General features: G+C 43.1%; 1 protein-coding gene across 2 annotated transcripts in view; it reads right to left on the bottom strand.

The window, feature by feature from the left end:
• The window catches only part of KCP (kielin cysteine rich BMP regulator), an 82,285-nt gene that overhangs the window by 10,899 nt on the left and 53,757 nt on the right, over nt 1–17,629 (bottom strand). For both annotated transcript variants that reach the window (XM_075273882.1, XM_075273883.1), the window contains 11 exons: nt 17,444–17,626; nt 17,015–17,185; nt 16,362–16,538; nt 15,989–16,074; nt 15,079–15,169; nt 8,887–8,969; nt 8,590–8,763; nt 3,180–3,359; nt 2,707–2,977; nt 1,304–1,386; nt 433–526 (listed from right to left, as the gene is read on the bottom strand). In XM_075273882.1, coding sequence (XP_075129983.1) covers nt 433–526; nt 1,304–1,386; nt 2,707–2,977; nt 3,180–3,359; nt 8,590–8,763; nt 8,887–8,969; nt 15,079–15,169; nt 15,989–16,074; nt 16,362–16,538; nt 17,015–17,185; nt 17,444–17,626 — 1,593 coding nt within the window. The remainder of the gene's footprint in view (nt 1–432; nt 527–1,303; nt 1,387–2,706; nt 2,978–3,179; nt 3,360–8,589; nt 8,764–8,886; nt 8,970–15,078; nt 15,170–15,988; nt 16,075–16,361; nt 16,539–17,014; nt 17,186–17,443; nt 17,627–17,629) is intronic.

The following is a 17,629-nucleotide window of genomic DNA, read 5'->3' as shown; positions in this document are numbered from 1 at the left end:
GGCATCGGATCTGTGCACTGAAATAAGCTAGAACTATACAAATAATTAGAAAAAAATGAAGACATAAATGGGCAGAAGAACATATCTCATTACCTTCATGCCATCTATTAGTACCAGTATGCAGTCTGTATTGAAAAAACATCTGAAATTCAGTATTTTCTCTTATTCAGTGCAGTAAGTTGTACTATTTAGAAAAACACTTAACTAAGTGGCTATGTCTATCTTTAACAATTTTGCAATCAAACTAGCGATAAATCTGTAGATACCTACACTTCTTTGTGTGGACTATTTTTCAGGTCTTGTGATAAAACACTGTCACTTTAATAATTAAAGATATACCCTGCTTGTATTGCATGGAAGTTAAGACTATAGCTGTGAAAGTGGTTCATGTTTCAACACACAGAGTAAATAGACATTAGGTATTAGACTTACCTCTGCAGCGAGGACAACACGCGCCAGGGTCTGTCACCTGTTGTGTGCAAGGTAAATGGGGACATGTAGGGGGATCACACCGTGCATTTCCTGCCTGGAAGGGAACATCAGATAACTTTAGCAAGCTATTCATAATGTATTCAGGGGAACATTCCATGTAATGCATATTTTATCATCCCTGGAGGGACTAACCAGTCATTTTCTAATATGTCTTCTTACTGAATGGTTTTTCACTTACAGTAGAGCATATTACTATATATCTAGTAGTGATACATTAAAATGAATTATACATGTATAGAACTACATTCATTTCTCATTCAAGTGGCTTTCATCATGGTGGGCAAGTCTGTCATTGGTGATTAAATTACCCACAGATGTTGAGGAAAATGACTGCCACTCCTAGATGTACCATGACCAAGATGAATGTAACCCCTTATTAACATACCAACAAAATGTATAAATTACCCTTATGTCTAACATTTGTAATAAGGCTCCCATAGAGTGGCATTCTATATGAATTGTTTTCTGGACAGGCTCACCAAGACTCTTAATGTATGGAGGTCTAAAATGCTTCCAAGAGAGACAGTCTGTACATATGGCATTGCACACATTATGTGCAGTAACATGAAGATTTTTTTGTAGTTCCGTACTATGAAGATAAGCTACAGATCCATAATATGAAGCTGCACTCAAAAATATATATCTATCTATCTCCCAGACTCAAATACAATACATCCTACAAGACCCAGGATGCCATTCTATACTGCAATATTTTCTTATACCACTAATCTGTCCTCTGTTAATTCAGTTGGATTAATTTGCGCTGCATATAGATATTGATCACATATGTCACAAACTATCTGTTACTTACTGTGCATGTACACTGTAGACAAGGATCTGAGGAGGGCACCCAGCGGGCACCATCACTATACTCTTTTCCTTCATAGTTACACACTAAAAATAAATCACAGGCAAAATAAAGGAATAAATGTTGTTAATAGTTCAGTTTACTATAAAGAACTTTTTGTACATTGCACTTTATTTTAAACACCAGTTTGCAGTATGTTAGCCACAGTGGAATTGTTGGAAGCTGTGCAATGCACACTCACTTAAACAAATCCCATCCACACACTGCATCTTACACCCGCAGGGCAAAGTGTCTTAGGCCGGGTTCACACGGAGTATTGTGGCTCGTCATTTGGTACGTACATGCCGCGGGATCTTTTGCAGGCCATATACACTCCCATTGTTTTCCATTGGAGCCAGTACCGTACACGCGGCACTATTTTGCGGCCGCCGCAAAATCACAGCCGTGTACGTACCAAATGACGAGCCACAAAACTCCGTGTGAACCCAGCCTTATGCTGCAGCTTTTGAACCCCAAGGATATTGATTACTACAGAAGCTTTCAACTATTGTAATAAGTTGAGGCTGGGCCCCACGTTGCAAAAACGTAGCATTCTGAGTATGAGCATGACATGCAGAAATACACTCACTTACATGCCTTGGCATCTGTTTGTGATGTCTAAGGAATGTATGCCATAATGAAGACACTTGGGCAATTGCTGACCAATGAAAGTCCGGAGACTCTGCAAGCCACGGTAGCACATTTCGTCAATGCAAGCTTCTCACAGAAGCATGAGCAACATACAGCCTGGCATTGTGCTGTTGAAAAATGGCTTCAGGGACATCTTGGCCTAGGTGTGTAGTGATTTGCTGGATTGATGACTCAAGGTTTCGCATTTTAAGGATTCTGTCCTGCTCAGTCTGTAACAAGTGGCGATAACAAGGCATCACCCAATCATTGCACAACACTTGAGGTTTTAGGTGGCTAAAACACTTTGCTTTCAATCTGGCTTTTATGCCCCTCCCACATGTCATAGATTGGAGCTATCACCCAAACCCTAAACCAATCTTGCAGATGTCGTTCCTGGCCGGATTCGAACTGAGGACTCCAGTGCTGCAAGGCTACAGTGCTAACCACTGAGCCATTGTGTTGCCCCACCTTACAGGCTTTTTTTATACTATGTAACTCTACTCCTTTATTTCTCCTAAGGTGTAACCTAATATAAGATCTATACATCAGGGACAATAGTGTCTCAGCTTCTTCATGGCTCAGAAAAAGAGAGATAATGGGGTCTCTAGGACAGTTCAACAATATGAGACTTGTAAACTTATCTAGTTAATTTTGACACATGACTACTAGATGTCCATTGACAAAGATAAAAATTTGAGAATGCTACTTTTTTTTAATATCCTTCACTACAACCATACCTGGACACTCCATGCAGCATTGACCAGGCTTGCTCACAGGGTTGGAACAGAAGACTTGAGGGCACACAACATGGGTGCATGTGACGCTGCCTTCCAAACACACACAACGGAGGCATGGGTTCGTCACAGAGGAGAATGTCTGATAACTGGAGAATTCTTTGCCCTCATAGAGGCAGCGGTCACATACAGGACAGCAAGGAGATGATATGGAGGGCACTGGATGGCTGCAGTCTTTTTCACATCGATCACGTTGGCATGTTACCATCTCATTCTAAAGGAAGTACAAATAATAGTGTTTCTTGCAGCTTTGTCCGTGTAGCATTGGTGTTATATTATTTAGGGTGCTGTAGTGTGTGAATGCCATTGAAAAGAACCTGCAAACCTTCATTTTGAGCATTTCTTAAATTTGATAGCATAGATTCTTTACTGTAAATGTTTTCCCAGGCAATCGTATTTTCCTACCATAAACTCACCCTACAGGAACATTGCGTGCAAATATCTCCAGGAAGCTGGAAATTTTCACCATTCTGAAGCACCCGTCCATTGTGCTTACATATTCCTGTGCAGCGTGGGCAACACTCCCCTGGTGGAGTCACTGGATGCAAACAGGATGTTCGTGGGCAAGAAACAGACACACAGGTCACTTCTCCTTTCTGAAAGATGCAAATAACACAAAAGACAGACCCTGACGTTAAATGAGCACATGTGATGAGAAATCAGAGTCTGATGGCCAGTCCCTTATAATTCTTTACCAATTTAAGATGCAAATAATAGCTTACAGAACAAATGTCAAATATGTACAACTAGCAATAACCGCGACTTCATCTGCGACCCCCTCCCTCCTTGCGCGACTCACCTGCAGCGCGGCTTTGGCCCCTCCCCTATTGCCTTGCGGCTGTCTCTGGCCCGGCCTCCCTTTTCTCCCCCTGCCGCTAAACCCTGCCTCCCCCCTTCCCTCCCCCCCCTGACACCCTGGCCTCCCCTCCCACTTCCCCTGCCCCGCCTCTTCCCGCAACCCCGTGCTCCTCACCCCCGCCACCCTGGTCTCCCCTTCCTCCCCCCCTGACTCGTACCACGACTACGGCCTCCCCATAGATTCCAGTCGCAACCCTGGTGGCAAGCCACCCCTCCAAACCCCACTCCCCTGGTGCGACCCTGGTTCCCCCCCACCCTCCTCCCCCCCACCCTCCTCCTCCGCGACCCTGCTCCCCCCCTCCACACTGCTGCGACTCTGCTTCCCCCCCCTCACTGCCGCGACCCTGCTCCCCCCTCCCCCCCGATACCGCAACCCCGGTCTGCCCGCGCATGCGCAGTCGGCTCTGCCTAGGCCGGATGCCTAGGCAGAGTGAATTCCAGCCAGAAGACGCCGCGGGGACGCTGCGCAAGGAGAAGACTTCTAAAGGTAAAAGAACCAGCGTTGATTGGAAATGTATAGAATTCTGCCAATAAATGCTGGTTCTGCATCGAACCTTAAACTTCGAACAGCTAGTAGTGTAGAGTACGAGTATTTCGAATACTGTAGTATTCGATCGAACACCTACTCGATCAAACACTACTCGCTCATCTCTAGTACAGGGCTGTGGAATTGGAGTCAGAGTCGTGTAGTTGGCACCAGTTTTGACTGTGCAGCATCTCAGAGTGCTCCTGTTTTACTTGTCTTTGTGCCTATGGAGTGTTATATATTTCTTATCTATATGCTCCATTTTGCAAGTAATTGTTTTGCAGATTTCCCCTATGTATTTCTTGTTGTTTTCACCACTGTCTGACTTCCCCCATACTTGTCCTATAACAGGCCATTGTGCGGGGTCTGGAAGACTTTGGTCAGGAAACCATTGGGTCTCAGTGTTAGTGTATAGTGGTGACAGAGACTTGGCTCTATTGCATTGAGCCCTGCGGTTCTCCACATAGCCCCTGAGGGAAAAGATTGAGCCCAAGGCTTACATTAAGACAGCCTTGAGATAGGGATACTTGCTGTCTAGAGATGAGCGAACAGTGTTCTATCGAACACATGTTCGATCGGATATCAGGGTGTTCGCCATGTTCGAATCGAATCGAACACCGCGTGGTAAAGTGCGCCAAAATTCGATTCCCCTCCCACCTTCCCTGGCGCCTTTTTTGCACCAATAACAGCGCAGGGGAGGTGGGACAGGAACTACGACACCGGGGGCATTGAAAAAAATTGGAAAAAGTCATTGGCTACCGAAATCAGGTGACCTCCATTTTAGACGAATAGTGGATTTCAAATCCGGGTCATATGAGAATGTGAACTTTGTGACTATGAGACAGGGATAGCTGTACAGGCAGGGATAGCTAGGGATAACCTTTATTTAGGGGGGAATGTTATTAAAAATAACTTTTTGGGGCTCTATCGGGTGTGTAATTGTGATTTTTGTGAGATAAACTTTTTCCCATAGGGATGCATTGGCCAGCGCTGATTGGCCGAATTCCGTACTCTGGCCAATCAGTGCTGGCCAATGCATTCTATTAGCTTGATGAAGCAGAGTGTGCACAAGGGTTAAAGCGCACCCTCGGCTCTGATGTAGCAGAGCCGAGGCTGCACAAGGGTTCAAGCGCACCCTCGGCTCTGATGTAGGAGAGCCGAGGGTGCACTTGAACCCTTGTGCACCCTCAGCTCTGCTACATCAGAGCCGAGGGTGCGCTTGAACCCTTGTGCACACTCTGCTTCATCAAGCTAATAGAATGCATTGGCCAGCGCTGATTGGCCAGAGTACGGAACTCGACCAATCAGCGCTGGCTCTGCTGGAGGAGGCGGAGTCTAAGATCGCTCCACACCAGTCTCCATTCAGGTCCGACCTTAGACTCCGCCTCCTCCGGCAGAGCCAGCGCTGATTGGCCGAAGGCTGGCCAATGCATTCCTATGCGAATGCAGAGACTTAGCAGTGCTGAGTCAGTTTTGCTCAACTACACATCTGATGCACACTCGGCACTGCTACATCAGATGTAGCAATCTGATGTAGCAGAGCCGAGGGTGCACTAGAACCCCTGTGCAAACTCAGTTCACGCTAATAGAATGCATTGGCCAGCGCTGATTGGCCAATGCATTCTATTAGCCCGATGAAGTAGAGCTGAATGTGTGTGCTAAGCACACACATTCAGCACTGCTTCATCACGCCAATACAATGCATTAGCCAGTGCTGATTGGCCAGAGTACGGAATTCGGCCAATCAGCGCTGGCTCTGCTGGAGGAGGCGGAGTCTAAGATCGCTCCACACCAGTCTCCATTCAGGTCCGACCTTAGACTCCGCCTCCTCCAGCAGAGCCAGCGCTGATTGGCCGAATTCCGTACTCTGGCCAATCAGCACTGGCTAATGCATTGTATTGGCGTGATGAAGCAGTGCTGAATGTGTGTGCTTAGCACACACATTCAGCTCTACTTCATCGGGCTAATAGAATGCATTGGCCAGCGCTGATTGGCCGAATTCCGTACTCTGGCCAATCAGCACTGGCTAATGCATTGTATTGGCGTGATGAAGCAGTGCTGAATGTGTGTGCTTAGCACACACATTCAGCTCTACTTCATCGGGCTAATAGAATGCATTGGCCAGCGCTGATTGGCCGAATTCCGTACTCTGGCCAATCAGCGCTGGCTCTGCTGGAGGAGGCGGAGTCTAAGATCGCTCCACACCAGTCTCCATTCAGGTCCGACCTTAGACTCCGCCTCCTCCAGCAGAGCCAGCGCTGATTGGCCGAATTCCGTACTCTGGCCAATCAGCACTGGCTAATGCATTGTATTGGCGTGATGAAGCAGTGCTGAATGTGTGTGCTTAGCACACACATTCAGCTCTACTTCATCGGGCTAATAGAATGCATTGGCCAGCGCTGATTGGCCGAATTCCGTACTCTGGCCAATCAGCACTGGCTAATGCATTGTATTGGCGTGATGAAGCAGTGCTGAATGTGTGTGCTTAGCACACACATTCAGCTCTACTTCATCGGGCTAATAGAATGCATTGGCCAGCGCTGATTGGCCAGAGTACGGAATTCGGCCAATCAGCGCTGGCTCTGCTGGAGGAGGCGGAGTCTAAGGTCGGACCTGAATGGAGACTGGTGTGGAGCGATCTTAGACTCCGCCTCCTCCAGCAGAGCCAGCGCTGATTGGTCGAGTTCCGTACTCTGGCCAATCAGCACTGGCCAATGCATTTCTATGGGGAAAAGTTAGCTTGCGAAAATCGCAAACTGACAGGGATTTCCATGAAATAAAGTGACTTTTATGCCCCCAGACATGCTTCCCCTGCTGTCCCAGTGTCATTCCAGGGTGTTGGTATCATTTCCTGGGGTGTCATAGTGGACTTGGTGACCCTCCAGACACGAATTTGGGTTTCCCCCTTAACGAGTTTATGTTCCCCATAGACTATAATGGGGTTCGAAACCCATTCGAACACTCGAACAGTGAGCGGCTGTTCGAATCGAATTTCGAACCTCGAACATTTTAGTGTTCGCTCATCTCTATTGCTGTCAACTCTTCTGACACATTGCCAGGAGGAGAGAAGGAGTTCTGCCTGCTAGGAGGGGTTATCTGGGACCTGCCTCAAAAGGTAATAAGGCCCAGAAAGGATTACCTTGTATTATAGCCCCCAGTACTACCTGCTGGCTGTGCCTAAGTTTCAGAAAGAGTTGTTGGAGTGGCGTGAATGACACTTAGAGCCTTATTACATCTGGGCATCCCTCAAGACCAAGTCTGTGCATACTGCACAGTGGGAGATTAGTACCCCCATTAAGAGTCTGCAAGGTAACAATTTACACTTGTCAAGTAAAGTTCAACCTATTTCACTGTACTACTGCCTCCTAAGCCGTTTCTGCTTTAAAGGGGCTCTATCACTAGGAAAAGTCATTTTTAACTAATCACACCTTTGCATAGCCCTTAGAAAGTCTATTTCACACCTACCTTTTGTATGTAGATTGCCTCAGTGGTTTCTGAATAAGTCTGTTTATATTCATATGCTAATTAGACTGGTGCACGATAGATGGTGCACACCTTTCCCTGTTGTTTCCTATGGGAGACTGCTTCTGCTGCTGATGACTCAGCTTCCTGTTTGCTTCACACGCATAGAAGATAATGGGAGAGAGGAGGCTGCTGGGAACTTCCTGAGCTGGCTGGAGGCTCATTAGCATATCAATAAAAACGGACTTATTCAGACACCACTGAGGCAATCTACATACTAAAGGTAAGTGTGGAATAGACTTTCTAAAGCCTATGCAAGCATGTGATTAGTTAAAAATGACTTTTCCCAGTGATAGAGCCCCTTTAACATCAGGGTCCTTCTGGACACCATCACACCAGCTCAGGGTATAAGAGGACCCCTCTCCAACTGGAAGCACCCTGGGGAAATTACTACCTACACCATCCGGTAGCACAGCAGGCCCAAATTGTTGGTGTCCGGCATAGGAGGTGTGCTGGGGAGACTGGTTTATGTGCACTCAGCCTATCCAGTGATGCTGTTATCGCTACTACTACTCGCCTCCTCATATTCCCTTCCTCTAGGCTGTGACAACTGGAGTCAGAAAAAAGTTACCAACTCGGCCTTCAAAATAAAATTATTAATTACTTTTAATTATACTATACAGTTATTAAAATTGCATAATTGATTTGATGCATGGTGTGTTACATATTTACACTAGATTTTTTTACTGCTTCTGAGTGACTGTGGCTGTCAGCCTTTTGTGTAGGAGTCAGAATCGGAGTTGGTGGTTTGCCCTACAAACTCCACAACCCTGGTTAAGTAACAAAGATTTATAACTTGGTTGAAAAAAGAAAATGACAGAAAAAGAAAATCAATACAAAGTTTGTATTAATAGGTTTTTCTTTTTAAATATACACAAGTGTTTTTTCTAGGAGTACAATTCAATAGGGATTTTGCTAACCTTGCATGTACAGCGACTGCACTCATCATCAGGGTCAGGAAAGCTCTCTCCATTGACACAGTCTCGACCATTGTAATTGCAACCATCACACACCGGGCACATACAGGGATCTTCACCAGGGTGAGGGCAACTTGCTGTGTCGCACGGCCGGGGGCCACAAGTGACACGGCCTCTCTGACAAGAAAAATCATCAGATAATTAGTTACAAATAATAGAGAAAGAACTGCAAATAATCAAAACTTGTCCTTTTCTGTTCATTTATAAGGGACTTTTATGCTTATTTGCTCATTTACTTACCATACAGCGGCATTGCTCACATTCATTTTGTGGTGACATGAAGGATTCGCCGTCAATGTGATTATGACCTTTAAAATGGCATCCTTATAACAGGGGAGACACAAAGGGTTATCATGGGCCAGATATTATATGGCAGTTCAGATAAGCATAAATGTAGCCTTACTATAAGCAATAATAAGCTGAGGCCACATTGCAGAAAATCTGCATTTTTTGTTGCAGATTTTGCTGTAGGATTTGAGCCAAAGCCAGGATTGATTTAGCAGATGGGATAAGGGCTGTCTTTATATTTCCCATTTCTTTTGAAGCCATTCCTGACTTTAGATTAAAAAAAAGCCTCAGCCTATAAAGCTTAACTTTACTTACAATCTTTGAATATAAAATCAGTTTTCTGTACATGGACTTTTCCACTCTCTTAGTACTAAGTGAGCACGTTGTTCATGGTAATTTGACAATGCAACTGTGCTAAGAGATCTGATAGGTCACATAATAAATAATAATAATAATAATAATAAGAGTTTGTGGTACAAAGTGGCTTGTCAAACCCTACTCACTTCAGACCGCGGGAACTGAACAGTGAGTAGGGGTGCCTGTGGCCAATCGGAGCCCATGCTAGAATTGAACATCATGTAGGGAGAGGGTCTGCTGACGTCAGGGAATGAGGGGACTGTCAGGAAGATGATTAGCAGGGAACAGTGTGACTAGGCTGAAGCTACTCTCTGCCCAATGTGAATATTTAGGGTCATTTACATATGTCTTCTTATGGTTTCAAACATTTATAAGTTCACTTTGCTCAACAGAAGAAACCAATGGATATTACCTGCATATGATAAATTAGTTCATGGTGGAAAAAACACCCGGCAGGTTTCCTTTAATCCTATACATTTTTTGAATTTTGAATATATGTCCTTTAATGGTTTATGCTTTAATATCAAGTTGTTGTTTATATATATATATATATATATATATATATATATATATATATATATATATATATATATATATATATATATATGTCCTTTAGTAAGTATATATACAATATTTCTCTTTTTATATTGTTAGTCTCTATTATATACACTGACAAACAAAAGGGTAACAATGTTTTGAACTCTGGACTTTCATTCTCCATGTCTCACCATCCACTACAGCTTTGAATGTGAGACTACCCTCATTTTATAGACAATCACCTTGGCTATCTCATACATAAATGTGCCATTCAACTATTTAGCATATGATTAATTATGCAGATTCTTGTCATGTAACTTAATTATTACTGTTTTGCTGCTAAAAATCTACATTTGAACTTTTATTATTGCACTGCCCGAATCCTTCTGGGCATGCTCTCAATCATAAGCAAGCCTATCTCAATCAAAATCTGATCCTAAGTCTCTTCTACATGTTCCCAATGTTGGTGCATACTGGTCAAATCACTTGGGTACAAATGCAGCTTTTTCTTCAACTTCATTCGTGTCCAATTGGGTTGAGGCCTGAGGGCTGTTGGAGCCAATCCAGCATCTCTACTTCATTGTCATTGAACCACTTCTTCGCTAATCTTGATGTACGCTTCAGGTAGTTGTCCTGCTAGAACATTATGTTGTCCTTTCCATACCCTTAGTACTTGAGCGTATGACGTAACTCATTTTGTAGGATGCTCACATACACTCACCGGCCACTTTATTAGGTACACCATGCTAGTAACGGGTTGGACCCCCTTTTGCCTTCAGAACTGCCTCAATTCTTCGTGGCATAGATTCAACAAGGTGCTGGAAGCATTCCTCAGAGATTTTGGTCCATATTGACATGATGGCATCACACAGTTGCCGCAGATTTGTCGGCTGCACATCCATGATGCGAATCTCCCGTTCCACCACATCCCAAAGATGCTCTATTGGATTGAGATCTGGTGACTGTGGAGGCCATTGGAGTACAGTGAACTCATTGTCATGTTCAAGAATCCAGTCTGAGATGATTCCAGCTTTATGACATGGCGCATTATCCTGCTGAAAGTAGCCATCAGATGTTGGGTACATTGTGGTCATAAAGGGATGGACATGGTCAGCAACAATACTCAGGTAGGCTTTGGCGTTGCAACGATGCTCAATTGGTACCAAGGGACCCAAAGAGTGCCAAGAAAATATTCCCCACACCATGACACCACCACTACCAGCCTGAACCGTTGATACAAGGCAGGATGGATCCATGCTTTCATGTTGTTGACGCCAAATTTTGACCCTACCATCCGAATGTCGCAGCAGAAATCGAGACTCATCAGACCAGGCAACGTTTTTCCAATCTTCAATTGTCCAATTTCGATGAGCTTGTGCAAATTGTAGCCTCAGTTTCCTGTTCTTAGCTGAAAGGAGTGGCACCCGGTGTGGTCTTCTGCTGCTGTAGCCCATCTGCCTCAAAGTTCGACGTACTGTGCGTTCAGAGATGCTCTTCTGGCTACCTTGGTTGTAACAGGTGGCTATTTGAGTCACTGTTGCCTTTCTATCAGCTCAAACCAGTCTGGCCATTCTCCTCTGACCTCTGGCATCAACAACGCATTTCCGCCCACAGAACTGCCGCTCACTGGATGTTTTTTCTTTTTCGGACCATTCTTTGTAAACCCTAGAGATGGTTGTGCGTGAAAATCCCAGTAGATCAGCAGTTTCTGAAATACTCAGACCAGCCCTTCTGGCACCAACAACCATGCCACGTTCAAAGGCACTCAAGTCACCTTTCTTCACCATACTGATGCTCGGTTTGAACTGCAGGAGATTGTCTTGACCATGTCTACATGCCTAAATGCACTGAGTTGCCGCCATGTGATTGGCTGATTAGAAATTAAGTGTTAACGAGCAGTTGGACAGGTGTACCTAATAAAGTGGCCGGTGTGTGTATAAGCTCAGCATTGAGATCACCATCAATCCTGGTCAAGTATCCAACGCATTTGTCTGCAAAACAACCCCATATCATCAGGCTTCCTTGACAGCTCCTTCAATTTTTCAATTCGTTCCCTTTTCCATGTTTCTTCCAGACCCATTTGCACCCATCAGAGCCCAGTCTATCGACTTTTGTCTCATTGCTCCAAATCACCCGTTTCCAATATTGTACTGTCCCTATTTCATACTTTAAAAAAAAAAAAAGTCGAATCAATACTTATTATGATGGTATTGAAGTTAAGGCTTCTTCACCTTTTTTTTACCTTTTCACCATTCCAGATATGTGGACGCCTATCATATAACTATTACTATTATGAAGCATACAAGCCACCTCTACTACCGTGTTTGTCACACCAGAGCTGATACACTTTGTGATCAGCCGGCATGTTGTCTCCGATATTTTGCCTGGATGTCCACTTCTTGATTTTTGAAAGAATGGACGAACTTCATTTCTAGAGATGAGCGAGTAGTGAAATATTCGAGATTCGATATTTGTTTCGAGTAGAGCCTCAATATTCGACTACTCAATCAAATATTGAATCCCATTATAGTCTATGGGAAAAAATGCTCGTTTCAGGGGAAACGACTATTCGACTAAAGGAGAGTCACCAAGTCCACAAGTAGCAGGAGGAGAGTGTTTAGGAGGAAAGCTGTGCAGTTAAAATGCAATGCTGGTTCTGCAGGACGAGTAAGGGCTGGTTCGTGCGGGCAGTGTGTGGCAAGCACACGGACCCCATTATAGTCTATGGGGTTCGTGCGCTTTAACTGCACAGCGCTTGCAGTTGCGCTGATATTCCATTTGGGGGGGTCCTCCTGCGGACTTCTTCCGGACGGGAGGCAAGCACTAATGTGAACCGGCCCTTACTCGTCCTGCAGAACCAGCATTGATTGGCCGAATGCTATACACTGTATAGCATTCGGCAAATCAACGCTGGTTCTGCAGCAGGCACGTCCTTGCTAGTCGGGAGAGCTGGCAGCTTGCGGTTATGCGGGAGCTGACTTTTTCTCATAGGAATGCATTGACCAGCGTTGATTGGCCGAATGCTATACAGTGTACAGCATTCGGCCAATCAACGCTGGTTCTGAATCGAATCTTTACTGTGAATAGCGAGTAGTATTCGAACAAGTACGAGTATTTCGAATACCGTAGTGTTCTATCGAATACCTACTCGATCAAATACTACTTGCTCATCTCTATTCATTTCCTATTCTTCCAACTATCATGGCCCTCACATGTAGTTTGGCAATTTTCTTGGCTGACAGACCACTATCGATGAGCTAGATGATGCTGTTTCTCTTTTCTTGCGAAATCTTCTTCAAGGCTGATCCTCAATTTGACCCAAGGCCTTTCACTTGGGAATCAATCTAATAACACACTGAGCTATTAGGGAATGTGACAACAGATTGTAATTTGTAGTATACAAGAAGAAAAAGAGTTTTCCTCTGCCAGGAGCAAAACAGTAACAATGCAGTTACAGTCCTATGAAAAAGTTTGAGCACCCCTATTAATCTTAATCATTTTTTGTTCTAAATATTTTGGTGTTTGCAACAGCCATTTCAGTTTGATATATCTAATAACTGATGGACACAGTAATATTTCAGGATTGAAATGAGGTTTATTGTACTAACAGAAAATGTGCAATATGCATTAAACCAAAATTTGACCGGTGCAAAAGTATGGGCACCCTTATCATTTTATTGATTTGAATTCCCCTAACTACTTTTTACTGACTTACTGAAGCACAAAATTGGTTTTGTAACCTCAGTGAGCTTTGAACTTCATAGCCAGATGTATCCAATCATAAGAAAAGGTATTTAAGGTGGCCAATTGCAAGTTGATCTCCTATTTGAATCTCCTCTGAAGAGTGGCATCATGGGCTACTCAAAACAACTCTCAAATGATCTGAAAACAAAGATTGTTCAACATAGTTGTTCAGGGGAAGGATACAAAAAGTTGTCTCAGAGATTTAACCTGTCAGTTTCCACTGTGAGGAACATAGTAAGGAAATGGAAGACCACAGGGACAGTTCTTGTTAAGCCCAGAAGTGGCAGGCCAAGAAAAATATCAGAAAGGCAGAGAAGAAGAATGGTGAGAACAGTCAAGGACAATCCACAGACCACCTCCAAAGAGCTGCAGCATCATCTTGCTGCAGATGGTGTCACTGTGCATCGGTCAACTATACAGCGCACTTTGCACAAATAGAAGCTGTATGGGAGAGTGATGAGAAAGAAGCCGTTTCTGCACGTACGCCACAAATAGAGTTGCCTGAGGTATGAAAAAGCACATTTGGACAAGGCAGCTTCATTTTGGAAACAAAAATTGAGTTGTTTGGTTATAAAAAAAAGGCGTTATGCATGGCGTCCAAAAAGAAACAGCATTCCAAGAAAAACACATGCTACCCACTGTAAAATTTGGTGGAGGTTCCATCATGCTTTGGGGCTGTGTGGCCAATGCCGGCCTCGGGAATCTTGTTAAAGTTGAGAGTCGCATGGATTCCACTCAGTATCAGCAGATTCTTGAGAATAATGTTCAAGAATCAGTGACGAAGTTGAAGTTACGCCGGGGATGGATATTTCAGCAAGACAATGATCCAAAACACCGCTCCAAATCCTCAGGCATTCATGCAGAGGAACAAGTACAATGTTCTGGAATGGCCATCCCAGTCCCCAGACCTGAATATCATTGAACATCTGTGGGATGATTTGAAGCGGGCTGTCCATGCTCGGCGACCATCTAACTTAACTGAACTTGAATTGTTTGTCCAAAATACCTTTATCCAGGATCCAGGAACTGATTAAAAGCTACAGGAAGCGACTAGAGGCTGTTATCTTTGCAAAAGGAGGATCTACTAAATATTAATGTCACTTTTCTGTTGAGGTGCCCATACTTTTGCACCGGTCAAATTTTGGTTTAATGCATATTGCACATTTTCTGTTAGTACAATAAACCTCATTTCAATCCTGAAATATTACTGTGTCCATCAGTTATTAGATATATCAAACTGAAATGGCTGTTATAAACACCAAAATATTTAGAACTAAAAATGATTAAGATTAATAGGGGTGCCCAAACTTTTTCATAGGACTGTATATGACATGAATCTGCATAACTAATCATATGCTAAATAGTTGCAAGTCAAATGTATGTATAGATGTTACAATAGATGATTGTCTTTAAAATAATGGTGGATGGTGAAATTTATGAGCTCAAGTCTACAGTGAAGGTATCTTAGAGGCTCATGAGGCCTATGCAGTATGTTCAGAAACTCACCCTGGCACAGAGGACAATCACAAGGTCCAGTTACTGGATGTGGGCATGTAGCTGGAGGACAAAGCTTGCGTGTACACTGTACAGATCCTGCCTGTATAAATCAGAAGACACTAAACTCACCACTTTGCATGCAATGTTATTTCATATAAGAGCAGATAAATGCATCAGCAATATCACCCTATGTATAAAAGTATCTCTATTGTCTCATCAGTGTTGGGTACTATAGGGATTCTTGTGGTCACAGCTGTGGCAGGGTCTACAAGCCAGGGAGACTCAGCAGTCACTCTCATTAAGGCTAATTAAATTTCGTGATCTTTTTGATTTTCTTTGGCTGGCAGTCTGTTTATTGTAAATTTACAACCTCTGCCCTCTGGCGCACTGGCTTTAGACACTTAAGGAAGATTTATGATATGCAGTCTTCCTCTGTCAGAAAGAAGACATAAGCATATAGTCAGTGTATAGTCAAGGGGGCAGACAGTGGATAGGAATAAAGGGAAGCCTGTGTGTACAGACATGTTGTGAACAAGTCTTCATATTCGTCTCAAGCCAGACATAAAAGGAAAGGGAGATGGAAATGCTGTTAAAATGTAACTGATGTGGCTGACAGTTGTGCGAGGGGCCCAAGCTCAGATTTTTGCTTTTTACATACACTGCACAAAGTTTTTTCCATCAAAGGTTCATCTTTGTAACCCTTCTGAACTTCAGATGTTTGAGTTGGGGCCCATACCATTTGTAACAGCATTTAAGGATTTCCCTCTTTCTTGAAAATTTTCATTAAACTAAAAACAAAGTACGATTTCAGTAAAGTAAAAACAAAGCAAGGATAGAAGTTGAATAGGCTTACATCTGCTTTCTATGATGTGATGAGGCAATACACATTCCTTGTACTGTGCTTGACCTACAAACTCACCCTACAAGTACATTCCGAACACTGTGGGCTTGAAGGGTCAGGGATAGACTGACCATTAATCAGTTCCACTCCATTATATGAACATCCTGTTATGGAGAACATGAAAGAACAAGGTATTAAGAGTCAGGCATAGGCAATAGACAGTGAGGAAATAAAGTATTGGTTAAGTAGGCAAAGCAAGTATTGTGCTCTTCTAACCCAACCTCCTAAACTGTATAGCAGAATGTACAGCATAGAAATATATACAGTACTGAATTTGTAGGGTAGATGTATACTGATAGGTAAAGTAAATAAGGTCTTATAGTTTACAGTAATATTAAATATATACAAAGCTAATACAAAGTAACTGATTGATATAGACCAACTTACTAACCATCACAGACAGGACAGCATTTTCCTGAAGGGGTGCTAGGGTGAGTGCAACCAGCTTTATAGCAAGGCTTTTTACTGCATGTGACGAATCCATCAGCGCAGACACAACGACTACAAGAATCCTGCGGTGATGAAAACTCCTGACCATTCAGGTACACCTCCCCCAGATACTGGCAATCTGTGAAATAATGTATAATATATACAATTAATACAAATTATATAATGCTAATGTAATGCTATATACATATCATATATTAATATAGTATCCATTTTTGTTCTAAACTGTAATGTTTGCAACACAGATGGAGCATACAAAGCATTGAAAAAACATGTAATGTGTATAACATCAACTTGATGTAATTATTCAGTGGAAGATAATTTTGTGAAATATTAAGTGTTATACAAGAAATTGCATTTTTTTATACAGATAGTTATAGCTATATTACTTGCTATACAAAAAGGGTGATATGCCATATATTACAAGTAAGAAGCTAAAGGGTTAGACCAACATGAGAAAAGAAGATAAGCATGAAACAAATAGAGCCCATGAAGAGCTAACAGAGTTTTTGAGATCTGACACAAAGAAATGACATTATGTAAACAGAGGGTTCAAGAACCAGAGACAAGAGAGGGTTAATTAGTGCCCATACTTACCTTGGCATTCCTTGCAGCACTGGCCAGGAGCTGGATAAGGGCAGTTCAGTAATGGGCAATTTTTCGGCTCACAGTTCACACTACCCTCCCAGCAAACACATACTGAGCAGGGATCTGATGGTTGTGTGAACTGCTCTCCATTGGCAAGCTCTTTTCCTGATAGAAGACATCCTGAAAATAAATTATAGAAAAAAGATTTCTGAAAAAGTATACAGTGATAATTATTTATATATTTTAGATTTGATATAATTCCAAGTCCAACATATAGCAATTCTGTCATCTAAAAAGGGCCATCCCAAGAGAAAAACAGCAGTAAAAAGGTTGTAATACGTGGGTGGGGTCTTAGCCTTAATGTTTTCTGTGTACAGGAAATACATGTTCCCATGGATGTTTTAAACATTGAACAATGCTGTCTGCATGTGGACCTACCATCACAGGATCGGCAGCAGTCTCCTTTGAGAGGGTGGGTACATCCTATAGGGGCACAGGGCTTTCGTTGGCAGGTAATTGTGCCATTGTTACATATGCAGTCACGACATTTGTCTGATGGATCATAGAATCGCTGCATGTGTCTGTAAGTGATTCCAGAGTAAGGACAGTCAGCAGGTGGTACTG

The sequence above is a fragment of the Leptodactylus fuscus genome, chromosome 5 (assembly GCF_031893055.1).
Source record: "Leptodactylus fuscus isolate aLepFus1 chromosome 5, aLepFus1.hap2, whole genome shotgun sequence".
In the NCBI taxonomy this organism is placed as follows: domain Eukaryota; kingdom Metazoa; phylum Chordata; class Amphibia; order Anura; family Leptodactylidae; genus Leptodactylus; species Leptodactylus fuscus.
Note: the sequence above shows the minus strand (reverse complement) of the source record. Positions and strands in the feature narration are given on the sequence as shown.